At 44.9% G+C, this 18,497-nt stretch overlaps 1 protein-coding gene across 1 annotated transcript; it reads right to left on the minus strand.

The window, feature by feature from the left end:
* Positions 1–10,624: 10,624 nt before the first annotated feature.
* CLDN4 (claudin 4) lies at positions 10,625–11,794 on the minus strand. Its single transcript, XM_044283935.1, has one exon. The coding sequence runs from the start codon at positions 11,713–11,715 to the stop codon at positions 11,086–11,088; it is 630 nt and encodes a 209-aa protein (XP_044139870.1). The 5' UTR covers positions 11,716–11,794; the 3' UTR covers positions 10,625–11,085.
* Between the last annotated feature and the right edge of the window lie 6,703 nt (positions 11,795–18,497).

Genomic DNA, 18,497 nt, shown 5'->3' on the forward strand with positions numbered 1-18,497 from the left:
CTGTATACTAATTATGGCACTTAGAAGCTATTTTAATTATGCTGAGAAGCAGTTATTAGATCAAAGTATAGCATGAGGAGGTGTGATCCAGGTTCATTATTGTTTTTGGATATGTAATAACAAGTGATATTGAGGGAATTGTCCAAATGTCTATAAATTATAAAATAGTGGCCAGAATGTGCCATTACAATGATAAAATTTGAAAAAATAAAATTGGTAGGGCCATCATACCACATTGGTAAGCTCAGCGTATAGCAATAGAAATCTTATTTCCAGTTTTTTTTACCCATAACGTTCCATAACTGTGTCCCCACACAGTGCTTTAGCCACAGATGGGCATGAGTAGCTTCCACAGAATTATAAGTAGAGATAACCTTGTGGTTTGCCCGGCGGTCATTACTCTGCGAACTTTGCTCGCTGGCGATTCACGGAACATGCGAACATATGGCGATGTTCGCATCCGACATATTTTTTTGCATTGTGCTGAACTTTTACCCATGACACATCCATCAGGTGGGACATGACAGTCAATTGAGACTTTTTAGCACATGGACATACCCCCACCCTATAACAGAACCCGATCTGGCAGCCATTTTACATTCTGTGTTTTGCCAGTGTAGGGAGAGGTTGCTTTGTGGAGCAGGGACAGACTGTTAAAAGTCCTTTTAAAGACTGGTATAGTTGTGCTATCGATAGGTGTGATATACTGAGGGGTGTAATATACTTATGACATACTTTCTAACATAGGAAGTATATTATAGTGCATTTGTATTGTGCAGCAGTTGTGTGCAGTTCTGCTGCGATACCACAGCTATATAGAGGGACAAACGCTATTGAAATAACTAATTGCAACTTGTGTGATATACCTGTTGCCCTAAAAAAACTGATTGAGGGGTGTGATATACCTATAATATACTTTATAACATAGAAAGTATATTATAGTGCATTTGTATTGTGCAGCAGTTGTGTGTGGTTCTGCTGCGATACTGCAGGTATATAGAGGGACAAGCGGAACAACTATTTGCAATGGGTGTGATATACCTGTTGCCCAAAAAAAAAAACTGATTGAGGGGTGCGATATACCTGCTTCCACCAAATATTGATTTTGGTGTTCTATATACTTGTTTCCACAAAATACTGATTGAGGGGTGCGATATACCGGCTTCTACCAAACGCTAATTGAGGCCTGCAATACACCTGCTTCCACAAATACTGCTCTTCTCTAGGGACTTTGGCACAGGGTCAATTTGAAAATGACAGGCAGAAAAAGAGGCAGACCGTTCCGCAGGAGTGGTAGGGGTCGGGCAGGTGCACCAGGCCAGAGCCTAAGTGGGAAGTTGGAGAAGGTGCATGCGATAACGTTAAAGGATGGACCAGAGTTGGTTGAGTGGCTCACTCAGCCTTCCGCTTCTGCACCCTCCTCACCCTCTGCATCTGCACCCTCCTCACTCTCTGCTGTGTGCACCTCCAAAGACACCACTACCACCACCACCACCACCACCATTGCCCCTCCACTCAAGTCAGAGGAATTATTTTCACATCCATTCCCAGACCTTACCGATACGCAGCCATTCTTGGCATCAGATTAGGAAGAGGAGGTAGCAATGGCCGCCGCTCAGTGGTCTGATAACGGTACCCAGATCAGCCCAAGGAGGGTGGTCCCTGCTGTTGCTGCCTACTCCGAGATCTCTAATGTCAGTGGCCGTGAAGGTGACGATTATGACGTGTCGATGGACGTCACGTGGATGCCCACAAGAGAGGAAGAGGAGGAGAGTTCAGAGGGAGAGACAAAGCAGCAGATAGGGAGAAAAGGGAGGAGAAGCAGGCAGAACTCGCAGTGCACAGGAGGCAAAAAGCAGACTGCAAATGTATCTGGAGCGAGCTATCCACCATGCACGGTTACATCTTGCGCTCCCAGGACGCCGGCACATGGCTCCGCAGTGTGGGCTTTTTTTTAACATGTCAACTTCTGACAATAGTGTTGCCATCTGTAGCCTGTGCTGTCAACGCATAAGTCATGGTAAGCCCAACACTCACCTAGGGATGACCGCCTTAAGAAGGCACCTGGCCTCTCATCACCGAGCCCAGTGGGAGCAACTCCATCAGAACCCACAAAGCCACACTCCCGGAGCTCCATGTCCTGCCTCTTCTCCTATCATTTGTCCTCCACTCCACCTTCCACTGTGCTGTCGTCGCGCTCATCTGGCAGAAGGCAGGCTTCCGTGGCCCAAATGTTTGAGCGTAAACAGTTGAGGACGCCGGATAACCCTCTTGCCCAACAGCTGACCACTGGCTTGTTGGAACTGCTAGTCCGGCAACTACTGCCATATAAACTGGTGGACTCGGAGGCCTTTAGAAAATTTGTGGCCATTGGCACACCGCAATGGAAGGTCCCCGTAATGAAATATTTCTCCCAGAATGGCAACCCAGAGCTATATGACCACGTTCAGCGGCAATTGAATATATCTCTGGCATACAGTGTTTGTGCCAAGATACATCTGACCACAGACACGTGGTCTAGCAAACACGGGTAGGGAAGGTACATAACATTTACTGCCCACTGGGTGAACCTTCTGATGGCCGTGTGGCACGTGTGGATTTGGTGTTACCGCCACGGATTGCATGCAGGCCTGCCTCTTCTTCTCCTCCTACTCCATCCTCCGTCTGCTCCTCGGCTGACTCCTCCTTTTCCACTGCTACCGCCTCTTCCGCTGCACCCCCTAAGCCCCCTAGAACCTATTCGATGTGCCAGGTGAGACGTTGCTATGCTGTGCTGCAGCTGTTGTGCCTGGAAGCCAAGAGCCACACCGATCCTGCACTGCTTTCAGCTCTGCGGTCACAGGCCGATCAGTGGCTAACCCTGCTCCATTTGACTAGTGATGAGCCGCAGGGGTAATATTTGAATTTGCAATATATTGCGAATATTTGGTAGAATATTCGTCATATATTCGAGAATTCAAGATTATTTTCTTGATCGCGAAAAATCAGCAATGTAATATTCGTGTAATGCGCTCAAAATACAGGCGTGGGTCACTATAGCTACATTTTTCAAGCTGCTAGACGTTTCCTTAGACTGGAGAAAATGGTTGGCATGGCAGAACATTACCATAGCTGTATATGCAAATAGAGTGCTCCAATATATTTGCGAAAATCGGCACCAATGATGCAAATATTTTGGCGCAATACGTGCAACTTCACATTTTAACGGGTCTGACTACTTATTAGTGATTGGTGCACTAAATATTGTCGTAAACTTGTGACATCACAGCACTATGTATGTATGTAGCATACATACATACATACATACAGCACTATGTATGTAGCATGTATGTATGGACAGCAGAACCTACACTGACTATCTCCCACTAACTATCTGTAATATATATATATATATATAAGCTAACTATCTAATGTAATGACACAGGAAAGTAGAGAGCACAGCAATAACACTGCTGTCTATCTCAGATCTGCACAATATTGCATACAAGGGCTGCTGGGGAGGTTCTTATATAGTAAAAGGGTAGGCAACTTTCCTATTGGTTGCTAGGGATGTTGCTAAGCTATGACAGAGACATTGCAGCCTTCTCATTGGCCCACAAGCAAGAAGGGAGGTTACTGTTGAAAAAAAAATCTAGAATATTCGAAATTACGAATACATATCACTATATTCTAAATATTAGCGAATTCTAGAAGTGCCGATATTCGCGATTAATATTTGCTATTCGAATATTCAAGCCCAACACTAAATTTGACAGTTGGTAAAGTGGTGTGCGACAACGGTGCCAATCTGCTGAGCGTGCTGAAACAGGGCAAAATACACACGTGCCGTTCATGGCACACGTCCTGAACTTAGTCGTGCAGTGATTCGTTGCCAAATACCCCAGGGTCCAGGACTGTCTTGCAGCAGGCCAGGAAAATCTCTGGCCATTTTAGAAGATTTTACACTGCCATGGCTCACCTTGCTGACGTTCAGCGGCGACACCACCTGCCCGTCAGACGTCTGATTTGTGACAGCCCAACACGCTGGAACTCCACCTTTTATATGCTTGATAGGCTGCTCCAGCAGCAACGTGCTGTTAAGGACTACCTGTACGAACTCTGCAGCAGGACATGTTCTGGGGAGCTTGGTTTCTTTTCACTGCGCCAGTGGCTGTTCATGCGCGACTTCTGCGGCCATTTGATGAGATCACCAAACTGGTCAGTCGCAGCTAGGGCCCCATCAGTGACATCGTACCTTACACCTTCTTTCTGGAGTGTGTATTGAGTCGTGTCATTGATCAAGCCGTCGAGGAGCAGGAGCTGGAAGATGAGGAAGTCGCAATGCTGAATGAATTCCCAGGGCGAGCTACTCCATCTGAGACAAGTTAGCAGGAGTCTGAAGAGGTGGGTGGCTGGGAGGAGCAAGAATAGCAGGCTTTTAGGGGGAATTTAAACTTTTCGGGGATCCCTGGTGTTGCCCGTGGCTGGGGGGAGGAGACTGGGGACGACATTCTCCTGGGCGATGAGCAGGAGCCAGGGCGCTCCACCACTTCCAATTTAGTGTATTAGGAATTTCAACCCACAGCGAAACAGGTGTGGGTACCAATCCTACCTGCAAGAAGAGGGCGGTTTGAAGATGTGTCAGTCACTTCGGATATGAAATCATTCTTGCATACAACCCATCGAGAGCCGCCCTCCGGATCCAGCCTCGGAACGCCTAGACCGACAGGTGTCCGACTACATCTGGTTAATGGCCGATGTGGAAGCTCTGAGAAGCGAGGAAGCCCTGGACTACTGTGTGTGCAGGATGAACCTGTGGCCAGAGCTGGCACAATTTGCCATGGAACTCTTGGCATGCCCCTCGTCGAATGTCCTGTCCGAAAGTATGTTCAGTGCAGCAGGGGGGATCATGACCGATAAGCGCACTCGCCTTGCTCACGACAGTGTGGACTACCTCACATTTCTAAAAATGAATGAGGCATTGATCTCGGAGGAATTCAACACCTGTGACGTGTAATTGAATTTCCTCATGCAAGCCCCCACATATCTGTCACCACCCAGAACAAAGAATGGTCCTTGTCTTATGTATATACAGCAGCATAAAAGGCCTTTTCTGTCAGGTGAATGCCTAATTTTTTGGGCCTCTACTCCAGTGGCCTACAGTAAAGTTGTTATTCAGTGACCACCTAATGCACCTCCAGCCACATAATCACTAGTTCTTTTCTGTCAGGTGAATGCCTAATTTTTGGGGCCTGTAGTCCAATGGCCTGCAGTAAAATTGTTACCCACTGACCTCCTAATATACCTCCAGCCAGGGGCGTTGCTAGGTCAAAACATTCAGGGCCTTGGCCCCTGATGTTTTGTCCCAGGCCCTGAATGTCCTGCCTGCCTGTTAGATATAACTGTATTGCCGTTCTCAGGACGGCAATACAATTGAATCTAATGCACTGCAAGAGCTGAAGGACCTGTGATGACCTCACAGGTCATGTGATCAGTTCTAAATGCAGTAGCTGAAAAGGACCTGGGACGATGTTACCATCATGTGACCAGTGCAGGAGAGGATGGCTCAGCAGTGACATAAGCCCTGGGAAGAGGCTGAGGTGAGATCTGCTACATGAGGAGAGGTAAGTAAAGATTACTCAGTGTGAGAGGCAGAGCAATGTTGGAAGTTGTAGTTATTTAACTGGGTTGAAGGGAGGTAAGTTATTTACATGGAACAGTGAGGTGAAGTGATGTTAATTACATGGGACTGAAATTTGGAAGTGGCTAGGGTAGGGTGATGTTATTTACATGGGACTGTATGTTGAGGGGTAATGTTATTTATATGGGACTGCATGCTGAAGGCAGCTATGGGAGGGAGTGATATTATTTACATGGGATTGAATGGTAAGGGGTAATGTTATTTACATGGGACTGCATGTTGGAGGTGGCTGGGGAGGGGGTGATTTTATGTACATGGGACTGTTTGTTGAAGGTGTCTGGGGGAGGGAGGGATGTTATTTATATGGGACTGAATATTGAGGAGGTGATGTTATTTACATGGGACTGTATGTTTAAGGCTGCTGGGGAGGGGTGATGTTATTTACATGGCACTGTATGTTGGAAGGGGCAGGAGAGATGGTGTGATGGTATTTACATGGGACTGTATTTCGGAGGGGGCTGTAGATAGAGAGGGATGTTATTTACATGGGACTGTATATTGGAGGGGGCTGGAGAGATGGTGTGATCGTATTTATATGGGACTCTATGGAGGAGGGAGGGAAATAGTGTTATTTACATGGGACTGTATGGCGGAGGTGCTGAGGAATTATAGTTTCTGAGGACACTAAACGGAGGAATATAACTACAGGGGGCACTGCAGGCGGCATTATAAATATTGGTGTCGCTTCAGGGCGAGCATTATAGTAGGGGGCAGTATAAATACTGGGGGCACTGTGGGGCATTTTAAATCCAGGGGACATTAGGCGTTCTTATTACGACTGGAGGCTCTATAGGAGGGATCCGCATTATTTCTACTAAGAGCACTGTGGGGGCCTTATTAATACTGAGGGGTCTGTAGAGAGCTTTAATACCACTGGGGGAATAATAGGGGGGCCTTATTTATACTGAGGGGTCTGTGAGGGTATTTTTAATACTGGAGGGCTCTTCTACTAATAGAGGCACGCTTGTGGAGCATTATCACTGTTGGGTCCAGTAGGGGCAGTATTACTAATGAGAGCATTCTAGAAGGGAATTACTATTGGTGGGACTATGAGGAGTACTGTTACTATGGGGGGCACTCATTTTTCTTCAGGATAGTATTTGGGGTGGGGGTACAGAAAAGTAAGGAAGCTAAGATGTCTGTGTGTCACACTCTGCAGAGACGAGATGGCTGAGAGAAGTGTACGGACCGAATTAAGAAGATGATGACAGAGAAGATCTACATCAGAGGAGACGTCACCTGGGAGGCCCTGGATGTGAGAGGTACGTGCTGCTGTATAGCAATTACAGGAAAATGTCTTCAGTGCTAGTGTTTGCAGGAAGGGGGGATGCAGTTGTCCAACTTAGAGAATTGGGCCATATGCATTGGTGCTTGGGCCCCAGATCTTTTGAGACCCTAGCAACTCCCCTGCCTCCAGCCACATAATCACTTGTTCTTTTCTGTCCGGTGAATGGCTAATGTTTGGGGCCTGTACTCCAGTGGCCTACAGTAAAATTGTTATCCACTGACCGTCCTAATATACCTCCAGCCACATAATCACTTGTTCTTTTCTGTCCGATGAATGCATAATTTTTGGGGCCCGTACTCCCGTGGCCTAAAATCAAATTTTTCTAGGCTCTAGCAGGGCACATTTATTCCCATGGGATGCCTTTGTCCTTGCTGGAAAAGAGAATTTTAACTTAATGGGGTTCTCTGGATTACGATGGTGTGTGACAGATATGCCCATGTAGTGGCTTGCCTCATGTACATCATCATCCCATTTTATCTTTTTCAGTTTAGATACTCCAGACCCGTATTCACCATGTCAGATAATCACTCTGGTTTGTTTCCATTCTGTATGTTGCATTTCCTGTTGCTGTACCCAACCAAACCCATAATGCACTTCTCCTTCTCTGCCAGAGCACCAGCACCGCCCCTAACAACACCCAGCTAGTTTAAAGCTCCTCCCACCCAGCTAGTTTCATAGACACTCCCCGATCACTGCCCATGTATGGACATAACATCACAAGAAATAAGAAAGAGCTGCATGGACATGGTCATGTGACCACATCCCAGAACTGAAGGTAGGAGCCATAAAGGTAAAAAAATATATATTACAAAATTACAGTTACATGATGTTACATTAAATGATTAATTAAAGGATGTTGATGCAAACCAGAAAACCCCTTTAATTATAGCCCCTCCTTGTTTTTTCCCATCTTGCCCATTTTTCCCCTTGTACTTATGATCTAGAAATACATGTTCTACACTAGGGGTACTTCAGAACCATTTCCCCAAGTGGATAAACCTATTTATACTGTGTCTGACACTGATACTTTGCACCGCACTGACCTGTCAAGTGCAACAGCTACATGGGGGGGTCCAATGGTGACCCGTCATGTCAACATGTTGCTGATTGGATGGAGCATAGGTCACGGGGAAGGGGGGCCTCAAAGCCTAGAACTACACTCTCTACTTTGCTGTAGCCTTGCTGCTATAGGGAAGGAAGAGGAGGAGTCCTTCGCTGTAGGAAGGGACTGTAAATGTTCATGAGGTCTTGTAAATAGGTTTTGACATATACCTTTTCACTGCCACCATCCCTCGGTAGACCACAGATCTCAAACTTGATAGTGCTCATTTTGGGATATATGACATTGCGTTTGAGAAAACCATTTCCAGTGTTGACAGGTTTGCTAGTATAGACTAGTAGGTCTTCTTTACTGCAGATGAATTACAGTTTTTAGTAGGTCCTTTGTTAAAAGGCACAATAAGGAGAACGGTGGGGGGGGGGGGGTAAATGGAACATGTATTTATAGCCAACGTAAGGCTGTTCCCATTGGCAATATCATGAATCTAAACAAGAAGTATAGGATGTACATCTGATGAAAAGATACAGGAATTTAAACAAAGAATAATTTTAGTTATTCAAGAAAGTTATACATTTAAAGGGGTATTCCAATTGTAACAAGTTATTTAATAAAAGTTAATTATTAAATTGATGGTGGGCCAACTGTTTGGACCTCTACAAACACAATAACGAGGACCAGTGGCGTACATAGAGAAGTAAGGGCCCCATAGTAAGGATCAAACCAGGCCCCCCCATACAGAACCAAAGGGTTTCTTCCTAAACCCCTTTCAATTACCCTTGGGCCATTTTTTCCACTGCATCGTTTGCTAAAAGTTGTTAATCTAGACTTTAGAGGGTAGAGTCCTGACCAAGTTTTCACCCCTAGTAGAAGAGGAGATGATTCCAACTGGGCCCCCTCTTGCCCTGGGCCCCATAGGAGTCGCATGGTCTGCCACTATGGTAGTTACGCCCCTGACGAGGACCCCATATCCTGTTGGGCCCTTCCTGAAATTAATCAAGCAGCAGATTAGCCTGGGTCCTGCTGAAAATCCCAGGCTGTTGCAGCAGTAGTTTCTTTGGAGGCCAGCAGGTGGCAGCAATACTCCCCATAGACTGCTGTGTTAAAGAAGTTGTCTGCTTTTACTATATTGATGACCTATCCTCAGTATAGGTCATCAATATCAGTGCGGCGGGGGCTCGACTGCCAGCACCCCTGTCGATCAGCTCCATGAATGAGAAGGAGCTATCCCATTGAAGTAAATAGGATAGTGGAGCTGTAATTACACTTGCTAGTCGCTGCAATGTCGACAGCGAGCAGATAAACAGATCAGGCCCCCACTGATCTGATATTGATGACCTATCTTGAGGATAGGTCATACATATGGCAAAAGAGGGCAACTCCTTTAAATCACTGCAGTCGGTGGGGCAAGCGATCTAGCAATTGCTTGTTAAAGTCACTTAAGGAGACACAATTTTTATTTTAAAAAAGTTTTTAAAAGTTTTTAAAAATATAAAAAAATGAAAATGATATATTAAAATGACCCCCCACTTCCCCATGATTAAAATAAAAATAAACTAACAAAAAAAATAAACATCAAAGGGATTGCTGCGTCCGAAAACACACAAACTGTCAAAATAAATGTGTTTATCCCATACAGTGAGTGGGGGGTGATCTGCTTACATAGCTGGGCTACAGACAGTGAAAATTTGACACCCCCTCTGGCACCCAGGACACATGCCCAAAAGCTCCTCTAGCTATACCCCTTGACCTGTTCAATAGGAAAAAAATACATGAAGACCATTTTATATTTTTTCACTGTCTATTTTTAAATTAGACACATAAAATTGCCTGGGACCAGACAAATATAAAAAAACTATGAAATACTTATTTAACTTTTGTCATGTTCTGTGTGATATTACTAGAGAGACAGAAGAAAAGACAGAGATAGTATCATGTGAATTTCTATTTGCACTCTTGTCTCCTGACGTCTCACTCAAATCCATGCACGTAAACGTAGAGCACTCTCGAGCATGCCTCTTTCACAACGTCACCAACATTTCCCAAATAATTTCACGATTTCGTACACGTTTGGTTAAAACGCACAATTTTTATTTTAGAAACAGATTCTAAAATGTGAATAGCATAAACATTTGTAACAACATACAAAAATAAAAGGTTAAAAAACAGCAATATACATTTATAGTTCTTCACTGACACGAGACGGCTTTGTGGAAAAAGCCCCAGGGGGAAACTGTGATCACCTTTATACTGAACTGTAAGAAGAGGGCAAAGGAATGATAGAGACATACTAATAAGGGTCATGTACTGACCAGCTATGGTATGTCATTTCCTAAATAGACATAAAGTGTTAAAAATCATTCTAAGAAGCCAGATTTGTGCACATCTCACATTTTGATTTGGCAGGAAAGCCTTTGTAGCTGAACTACAACGCCTGTCAGGTTCTTTAAACCACTGATGGGAGTTGCATTTCAGTTAAGAGCAAAGTGGGGTTTCCACCATGAAAAATATGAAATACTGAAATATTACAACCTTTGATCTCATAATTATAAATCACTATAACATAAATCTCAAGTAGGTCTCATTTTTCCCACGCCTGTCTTTTTTGATTCAATGTTTTTCACCTGAACATTTTCTGCTCCCTCAGTACCTTCTAATGATATCACACACAGATTTTGCATCATTCTTGGATTCTTCACATGTTGCACATGACCCCCCCACAGAGTAAGGATGGCACACTGCCTGCATGCACCTATATAGCCCAATATTTGTATATATCGCTTAACACTTTCCCACCTAAAAGCCCAACTGGACGCTTCCACCCGAGATATAGTTCACTGTTCACATCTTTCGGTATCTGCTTGGTGAGTTACAGCGCCCTCTGCTGGACAGGACAAAAAAGTGTTTCTTTGACAAGCTTGTAACCTTGAGTGAAGAAACGACAAAAATCAGGGCTGGACTCTCTGGGGGTGACCCATGATACAGTCTTGTCCATATATGAGGGAAAGAAAAAATGGATGGATAAATGTCCTTTAGTCCTTAGTGGCCAATATTAACTCATTAAACGTAGTTGCTGGCTGGTCCGGATCGTGCAGCCGAATATTTGGCAGAGTAGGGTTTCTGATCCCTTGGTGGGCAGTTGCAGCACAGCATGGCACCACCTAGAAGAAACAAGGCAGCTGCACCCCATCCAACGTACAGTGATGCTCCCAGCTCTCTCTTCTGTGCTTCCACCACCAGTGGGTTGTAGAAGTCCCTGATTATGTTGTTTGCAGACCAGGAGACAGGGATCAAAGTAAGGATTCCAGCAACGATGAAGACAATTCCACTGACGATCATAATCTTGGCTTTTGAGGACTCATCTTCAACGCAGTTGGTGCACTTGCCTCCAATAATGGACATCATAACTCCCAGAATTCCCACAACGATGGCGATGACAATCAGGGCTCTGGCTGCCTGGAGATCCTGGGGCAGGGCAAGCAAGGAGTCGTAGATCTTGCACTGCATCTGTCCAGTGCTTTGCACGACACAGTTCATCCATAGTCCTTCCCACATGATTTGGGCCACCACAATGTTGTTACCGATGAAAGCAGTTACTCTCCACATTGGGAGAGCGCAGCAGACGATAGAGCCCAGCCAGCCTATGAGGGAAAGGGTAATGCCCAGGACTTGAAGACCCATGGAAGCCATTGCTTGGTTTTTTCTTGTTCAGCTGAAGTATGAGAAGGATGCTGTATTTCGGCTGATAAGGAGTGTAAGTGTGAGGTGTGATCAATGTAGGCTAGATATATCCCTGACACCCATGGGAGGAGTTTGTCTGCATTTATCCAGTTCTCCATCTCACAGAAACTCACCAGCAGCCATGAAACCAGTTGAGCTGGATTCTGTGTTTGTCACAACAATGAGTGGTTTCACCCACCCTTCACCTCCCCCATCTCCTGGGCAAAATTGTCACTGGACTGTGTTTCTATTAGTATCATATCCATTATCGAACATGAAAACAGAAAGTCTGGGGACAGAGAATGTATTACTCACAGGAAATGGGGTCATAAAGCTGAAAAAGCCAAACGTGTTACCTCATACTGGTGTCATATGGATATGCTTTGTGCCCCCATCCTATCAGTATAGTATCTTCTAGAAATGTATTTTCATGTTCTGTATGACATCAGCACTACGGGAAGTAATACTGCACTACAAAGTACAAAGAACTAGTTGTGGAAACCACTTGTTAGTGATCGATCATTTATACTGCGCCATCATCAAAAAATAATCTAAACTGCTTGGATCGGACAAGGAATTTCTTCCCGTAAAGCCAACTTTACGTTTATGGCACTGACCTCATTCAACACTACAACAGAAAAGCTCGATAAATCTGGCATATGTATTGAAAGCGACATAACCCTAGATTATGATGCCAAAAACCCTTTGCTTCCAAGAAATTTATGCCAAAAACCTAAGAGATTGTTTTGTTAGTTCTCCCTCGTTGTGCCCATGGAGTCACTTTTTTAAGCTTCTACAGCAGGTATAGCCTGTAGTGGTTCAGTATTTCTCCATAGACATGAGCCGCATTGAGGATCTCCTACAGCCAGATTAAAATTGGCGGAGGTCCCTGCGCGAACAATTATGTGGGGTGCCCTCCCCAGTCTCTGTATCATTCAGTAGGCAGAGCCACTGCCCCCTGCTGCAGGGGAAATCAAGGTTCAGCATGTTTGATTTTAATATCTTAGATTCTTTGTTCAAGTATGAGATAAGTGGAGCCATATGTATCTGGCAGCTGCTTATCAGACTACTGAAATACTTATGCATGTCCAAGCCTGCGATTTCTGGTGTGCAGGCAGATGAGGCATCAGAACTCACTAGAATACGAACAGACATCTTACCCTTAAACGCAGCATTATATTTATACTGTTGGGAGTGTCAATGTTCGTGGACACTCTCTTGCTTGTCTTGATGGTTTTGAAGGGACTGGAGGAGAATGGAGGTTAAAAACCCCTGGTTAGCGGTCCATTTTGTCCTCCCTATAGTCTGGTTCTGTAAATGACATACTGGCGTAGCACATCTCTGTATGCTGTCATTACTAAATATGCCCTGATGTATATAAACCAGTGTGGCTACTGAAATTTGCAGGTGGCTTTATCTTTTGTTTGACACATGACACCATTACAGAACAGCCATTCTGCAAAGGAAACCTCTATAGGTCCAGGGGTGCACCACCAATGAGGCCAGGTGAGGCTATCGCCTCAGGCAGCACCAGATAGGGGCAAGAGGGGGGCAGCGGAAGGTCCATGGGCAATGAGCACTTTCATTGTGGCAAAGAGGTTAGGTTAAGATATTGGCTTTGGTGGAGGAGGGGGGGGGGGGGGCGGTAGGCGCCGTTTCAGTTTTTGCCTCAGGCAACAGAAAGGCTAGGTGCACCCCTGTATAGGTCATGTGTGGCAGTGATATGACATTTACACTCTGTGGGTACAGGAGTCAGATGAATGAAAGTGCACTTATGCAGCAAAAAAGTTGACGGTCGAACATGTGGCAGTTTACAGCAGAAGTTTTGGTCTAGCCCAAGCCCTACACAACTTTTCTATCAATTAAGAGTGACTATCTGTAGGACATTTACACCTCAGGCTCCTAAAAGTGCCCATACAACTTTAAAGGGTGTGAGCCGCATGCTCGTTCAACCCCCAACAGCTATCTTCCCTGAATCCCCCATGCATATGTTCCAGAAGAACAAAATGATTGGGTGCTGAAATTCAATGTGGCTGATCCTCCTCTACCCCACCATCTTCTGTCAGGGGAGAGTTAGGAGGTCCCTATACATATAAGACTGTTGGTTGGTCCTGCTGAAAATTGAGACTTTGGCCAACAATAGACTAATGTGTATTGAGGCCTTAAATAGGGTTGTCCAGGATTAGAAAAACATGGCTGCTTTTTTCCAAAAACAGCGCCACCCCTGTCCATAGGTTGTGAGTGGTACTGCAGTTCTGCCACATTGACTCCAATACCACACACAACGCATGGACTTTAAAGGGTGGTGTTGCAGGAAGAAAGCAGCCATGTTTTTCTAATCCTGGACAACCTGTTTAAGTTAGGGTTACTAAGCTTTCAAAAATCTTTGCATTCATCAAAAGTACATAATTTGTGCACTAGGAATAACACTATTTCTGGCCATTATATTAGGGAGCTCTTAGGGAGATAGGCCACCTGCCAGAAGTGTCTGACAGCAGCTTTCCTCCCAGTCACAAGACATGCATGCTTGACCGAGCCAAGCATGCATGTGTGTGGGGGGGGGGGAGGATAGCTGTCAGTCAATTGAGCTGCTGTTCGATTGACAATTATTGCTTTATTCTAGGCTTATGTCTTGAATGTGTTTGTTTTCTCTTGAGAAATAAAGCACAACATTGCGTGGCATCATGCCACACAGTATAGTGCCACTCCTTAAGCATGCTGGGGATCAAAACTATGTGAAAGCATCACAAACAAAACAGGACTGTATAAATTGTAGAAATATTCCATTCACTCGGAGCAAACATCCAGACAAAAACGACACCCAAGAAAACATCACAAAAACTCTGTGTCTGAATACGGCCTTAGACTGGAATCACATTGCATTTGCAATTCAAGCCTTAAAGGGGTCTTCCGGGATTTTAATATTGATGACCAATTCTGAGGATCATCTGATCGGCAGGATCTGACACCCTAGTCTATCACTATTCCTGAGACTGGCACCGGAACAAGCCACCTCCATCCATTATGTGGTGGACAGACCTGGTTATCGCAGTGTAGCCCCTATTCTCTTCAATGAGGCAGTGCTGTAGGAACCAACTCTCTCAACTACACGATGGATGGAGCCGTGTAGTTTCAGCGACAACTTACGGTGCTGGAGCTCCTTGGTAACAGCTGATTGGGGGGATGTGTGGTGTCGGACCCCTGACGATCATATAATAACTGCCTATCATGAGGACAGGCCATCTATAGAACATCCCTTAAAATAAAATAAGTATTTGAGGGAATTTCCATGGCTAGGTAAATGATGTAAATTTAACAGAAAAAGCTAAAGTAGACTTGGTTTATGTTCTGGTCACCAACTCGTCATCTGCAGTTTGTTTGCATACAGTGTGTCTACGGGTGAGCAATATGTACATAGGGATCTGTGAATGTATTCCCTCTTCATGGATATGCTGTGTGTAAATAAACCTTTCCCTACTGTACCCGCTGTTACCGGTCTATTACAGTCTGCAGCAACTGACACCATGCTTCCATGTTTAACGGTTAATAAATCAATCAAGCGTTTGGTTTACATGGGCCAATCGTTGGGCTGATTATCGGGGATGAACGCAGTGTAAACCGGCCGTATATCATCGATCTGCTGCCCTCAAACAATGCAGTTGTATGAGGACGAGCAATAGTGATCCCTCATCCTGTTACACGCAGCACTTCACCCCCACTGAACAAGTAGTCAGGAAGGAACGCGCGGTGTAAACCCACCAATAGCGGATGCCTTCTGCTCAATACCTTGCAAAAAATAATGGAATCTCTGATTTCTTTTTTTTATCTTTTCTGGTGAAATTGTGAAGCGGACCAATTCTGTGCTCCACATATAGAATTCCTTGAAGACTAGGGCCCAGATTTACTAATCCCAAAGATGGGGTAAACTTCGGCTCACAGCGGCTCAGGCTCGATGATAACTCAGGTGCGGGCATAGATGTTTTTCTCTGACTCTCTTACTTTGAGACAAATTATAATGCCAGAATTGTGCTGAAATTGCAGGGCATCTTTGGGCCCCCCACCCTTTTCCATGAAGCTCTGCCCATTTTCTGCAAAGCCTGCTCCTTGTCAGGCATGTTGGAAAAAAGTATAGAAAATCATAAAATGTGTATGCCCATCTTTATGAATGGCTATCCTTAGAGAGCGGAGGGAGTGGCGTATGGATTCATAGAAAGTCTATAAGTTTGTACAACACTTGCTCAGCAAATACAGTGTGATCATAGTCTTACTGATTAGGATAGGAAATGTTTTTTTCACATCCTTATTAACCTTGTTCCCAAGAACTTCTCTACTTTTGATCTTTATGGTGGTAGGGAAATGTTGATGACAATGCTGTCCCACCTCCATTACTATTTCAATGCATTGACTATTGAAATGTAGTGAATTCTCCACTTCATGCTTCCTTTTGAAATCTGGAAATTCCTCCCTCATCTAATTCCATTTACATAAGTATTGTTCCCTGGACTGTTTTGTGCCTTTGAATGCAATGCATTGTATCCTATTCCAGGCTGTACAGTCGTCGTTGCTCTGATAGGCTTATGTCTGAGAGATTTTACCCCTGTATTATAAAGAGTTGATTGACAAATAAGATAATGACGACGTTTGGGAGTAATCACTTGCTGCTGACAGAATGAGAGGTATTTCAGTGAATCTTCAGAAATAATGTGAGGACTACTTGTTCTAAGACTGCACAGCCACTCCCTTCCATTACTGTGTTTTCATTTTATGTATCTGTCTCTAAGTATAAAGGGGTTTTCTGATAGTAGACTCTTTAAGGCCTACATTCAGAAGAGGTCATGAATATCTGATCAGTTGGGGTCCGACTCCCACACCCCCACCAATCAACTGTTTGAAGAGTCTGTGGTCCTCTGGTGAACGCTGCTGATGATATACAATGTACATGTTGCGGTAGTGGACGCAGAACCACTGTGCTGACCAACGGATCTGACTTAGGGTTAAACCTAAGGGTGTTGTCCTTGCACCCTTTAATACATCTACAGGGATCTGGACTTCACTGCAGGGAATGCACCAGGCCGCTACCTCCTGTAGTAATCTAAATGTGGTTGGCTGCTGACTCAAAGGGGGTCAGAGAGACATTGGTGCATAGCACCAAAGGGACAGGCAAAACTCATAGTTAGTAACAGGCTGAGGTCAGGACAGGAAGAGTACATGTGAATATGTGAAACAGGTCTGAGGGCAGGGTAGGCAGCAAAGGGTCAATACGGTTATCTGGCACAGATGAGGTCAGGTAGTGGAGGGTCAATACGGGTAAACGGCAGAGGTCAGTACTCTGGCAGACAACAGAACAGAACACCTTTGTAAGCTAAGGAACCTTATTGCTCATGGACCTTCCCACATGAAGATTAGGGTGCACATGCGCTGGCGTTTTAAGAGCCAGGGAGCACAAGCTCTAAAGTCAGAGTAGAGGACAGGGGCCTAGCAGCCAGACCTGCTGGGAGGGGGCAGAGGGGGAGTAGCAGGTCTAGACCGCTGGACAAGCAGCAGGGTGAGTGAAGCTGTGCCCACTGCTTCACGGGAAAGCGGGACCGTCGCAGAAACTGGCTGCTAATATAACATTATGGCACTGTGCTTGTCATGCTGTGAGGAGGACACGATGCTCACAGACATGCCAGTCTGGTCGTTTTTCATTTCCTCTAATAAACCATTTATACATGAACACACATCTAAATATATATGCACTATGCAGAATTTCCCTATAAGGGAAAAATACATGAGAAATACAGGTTACAGAAAATTCTTCATCTGCTTGTACGCAGCTTGATAGTCCTGGAAGCTGCACTGCAACTTTATGGCTATGTGTACACAGTGGTTATGGTCGGAGAGAGCTGTGCCATTTCTAGGCCGCTGAGAAACAGGGGCAAAGCTAAGAACCTCTGGGTGGAAGCTAAGCTTCACAATTAAAAAACTGACACATAAATCTTTGTGCAAAGCAAAAGACAACCACAGCTTTATTAATATAAAAAGAGCCTTGATAAGCAATAAACATCATTGTAAATCAATCTTGTACCTTGGCCTACCGCTGTCACGTTCGGGCGTGGGAGGGAAACACCACACCGAACATAGGAGGGAAAGGGGTGAGGGAATAAGGCCTGAAAACTAGGGAAAGGAGAGGGACACCTCCTAGTAAAACCCTAATCAAAGTTCTGGCTAACTACCAGTATGAACAGACCCCAGAGGTAGGTGAGTTCATACACAGGAATACCTAATGTCCTAACTCAACCTATAGGACCTTGGCACTAATGTCAGGACTGAGACAACAAAAAGGACGAACAGGAGTCTCCCTCAGGCCTTAATACAAATGACAGGGAAATGCAACACACAAAATAACCCACAAAATACAAAATACAAAATACAAAAGGGAAAGAAAACACTTGACTACAAATGGCTATGGCAGCACCAGGAATTCAGCCGAGATCCACACACCAGCTATCCACACCGCATAGCATAGTGGGAGAAACAACAATAAATAGAGAAGGTTAAATGACCATAATAGCCACACCTGGGGAAAGAAGGTGTGGAAAGCACCAGAAACAACACAGACGTCATTTGATCCTAACAGAAAACATGTCTGATCAAACCACGTGTTGCCACTCACCGATCTCCTACCACCTGTCGCAGGAACGTCCGTGACAACCGCATCCATGGTGGCCACAAGCTTGTTTATCCTGCAAGGTCTCTGTTTTCCGCTAGTC

Source organism: Bufo gargarizans, chromosome 3 (genome assembly GCF_014858855.1).
Source record: "Bufo gargarizans isolate SCDJY-AF-19 chromosome 3, ASM1485885v1, whole genome shotgun sequence".
Lineage (NCBI taxonomy): Eukaryota > Metazoa > Chordata > Amphibia > Anura > Bufonidae > Bufo > Bufo gargarizans.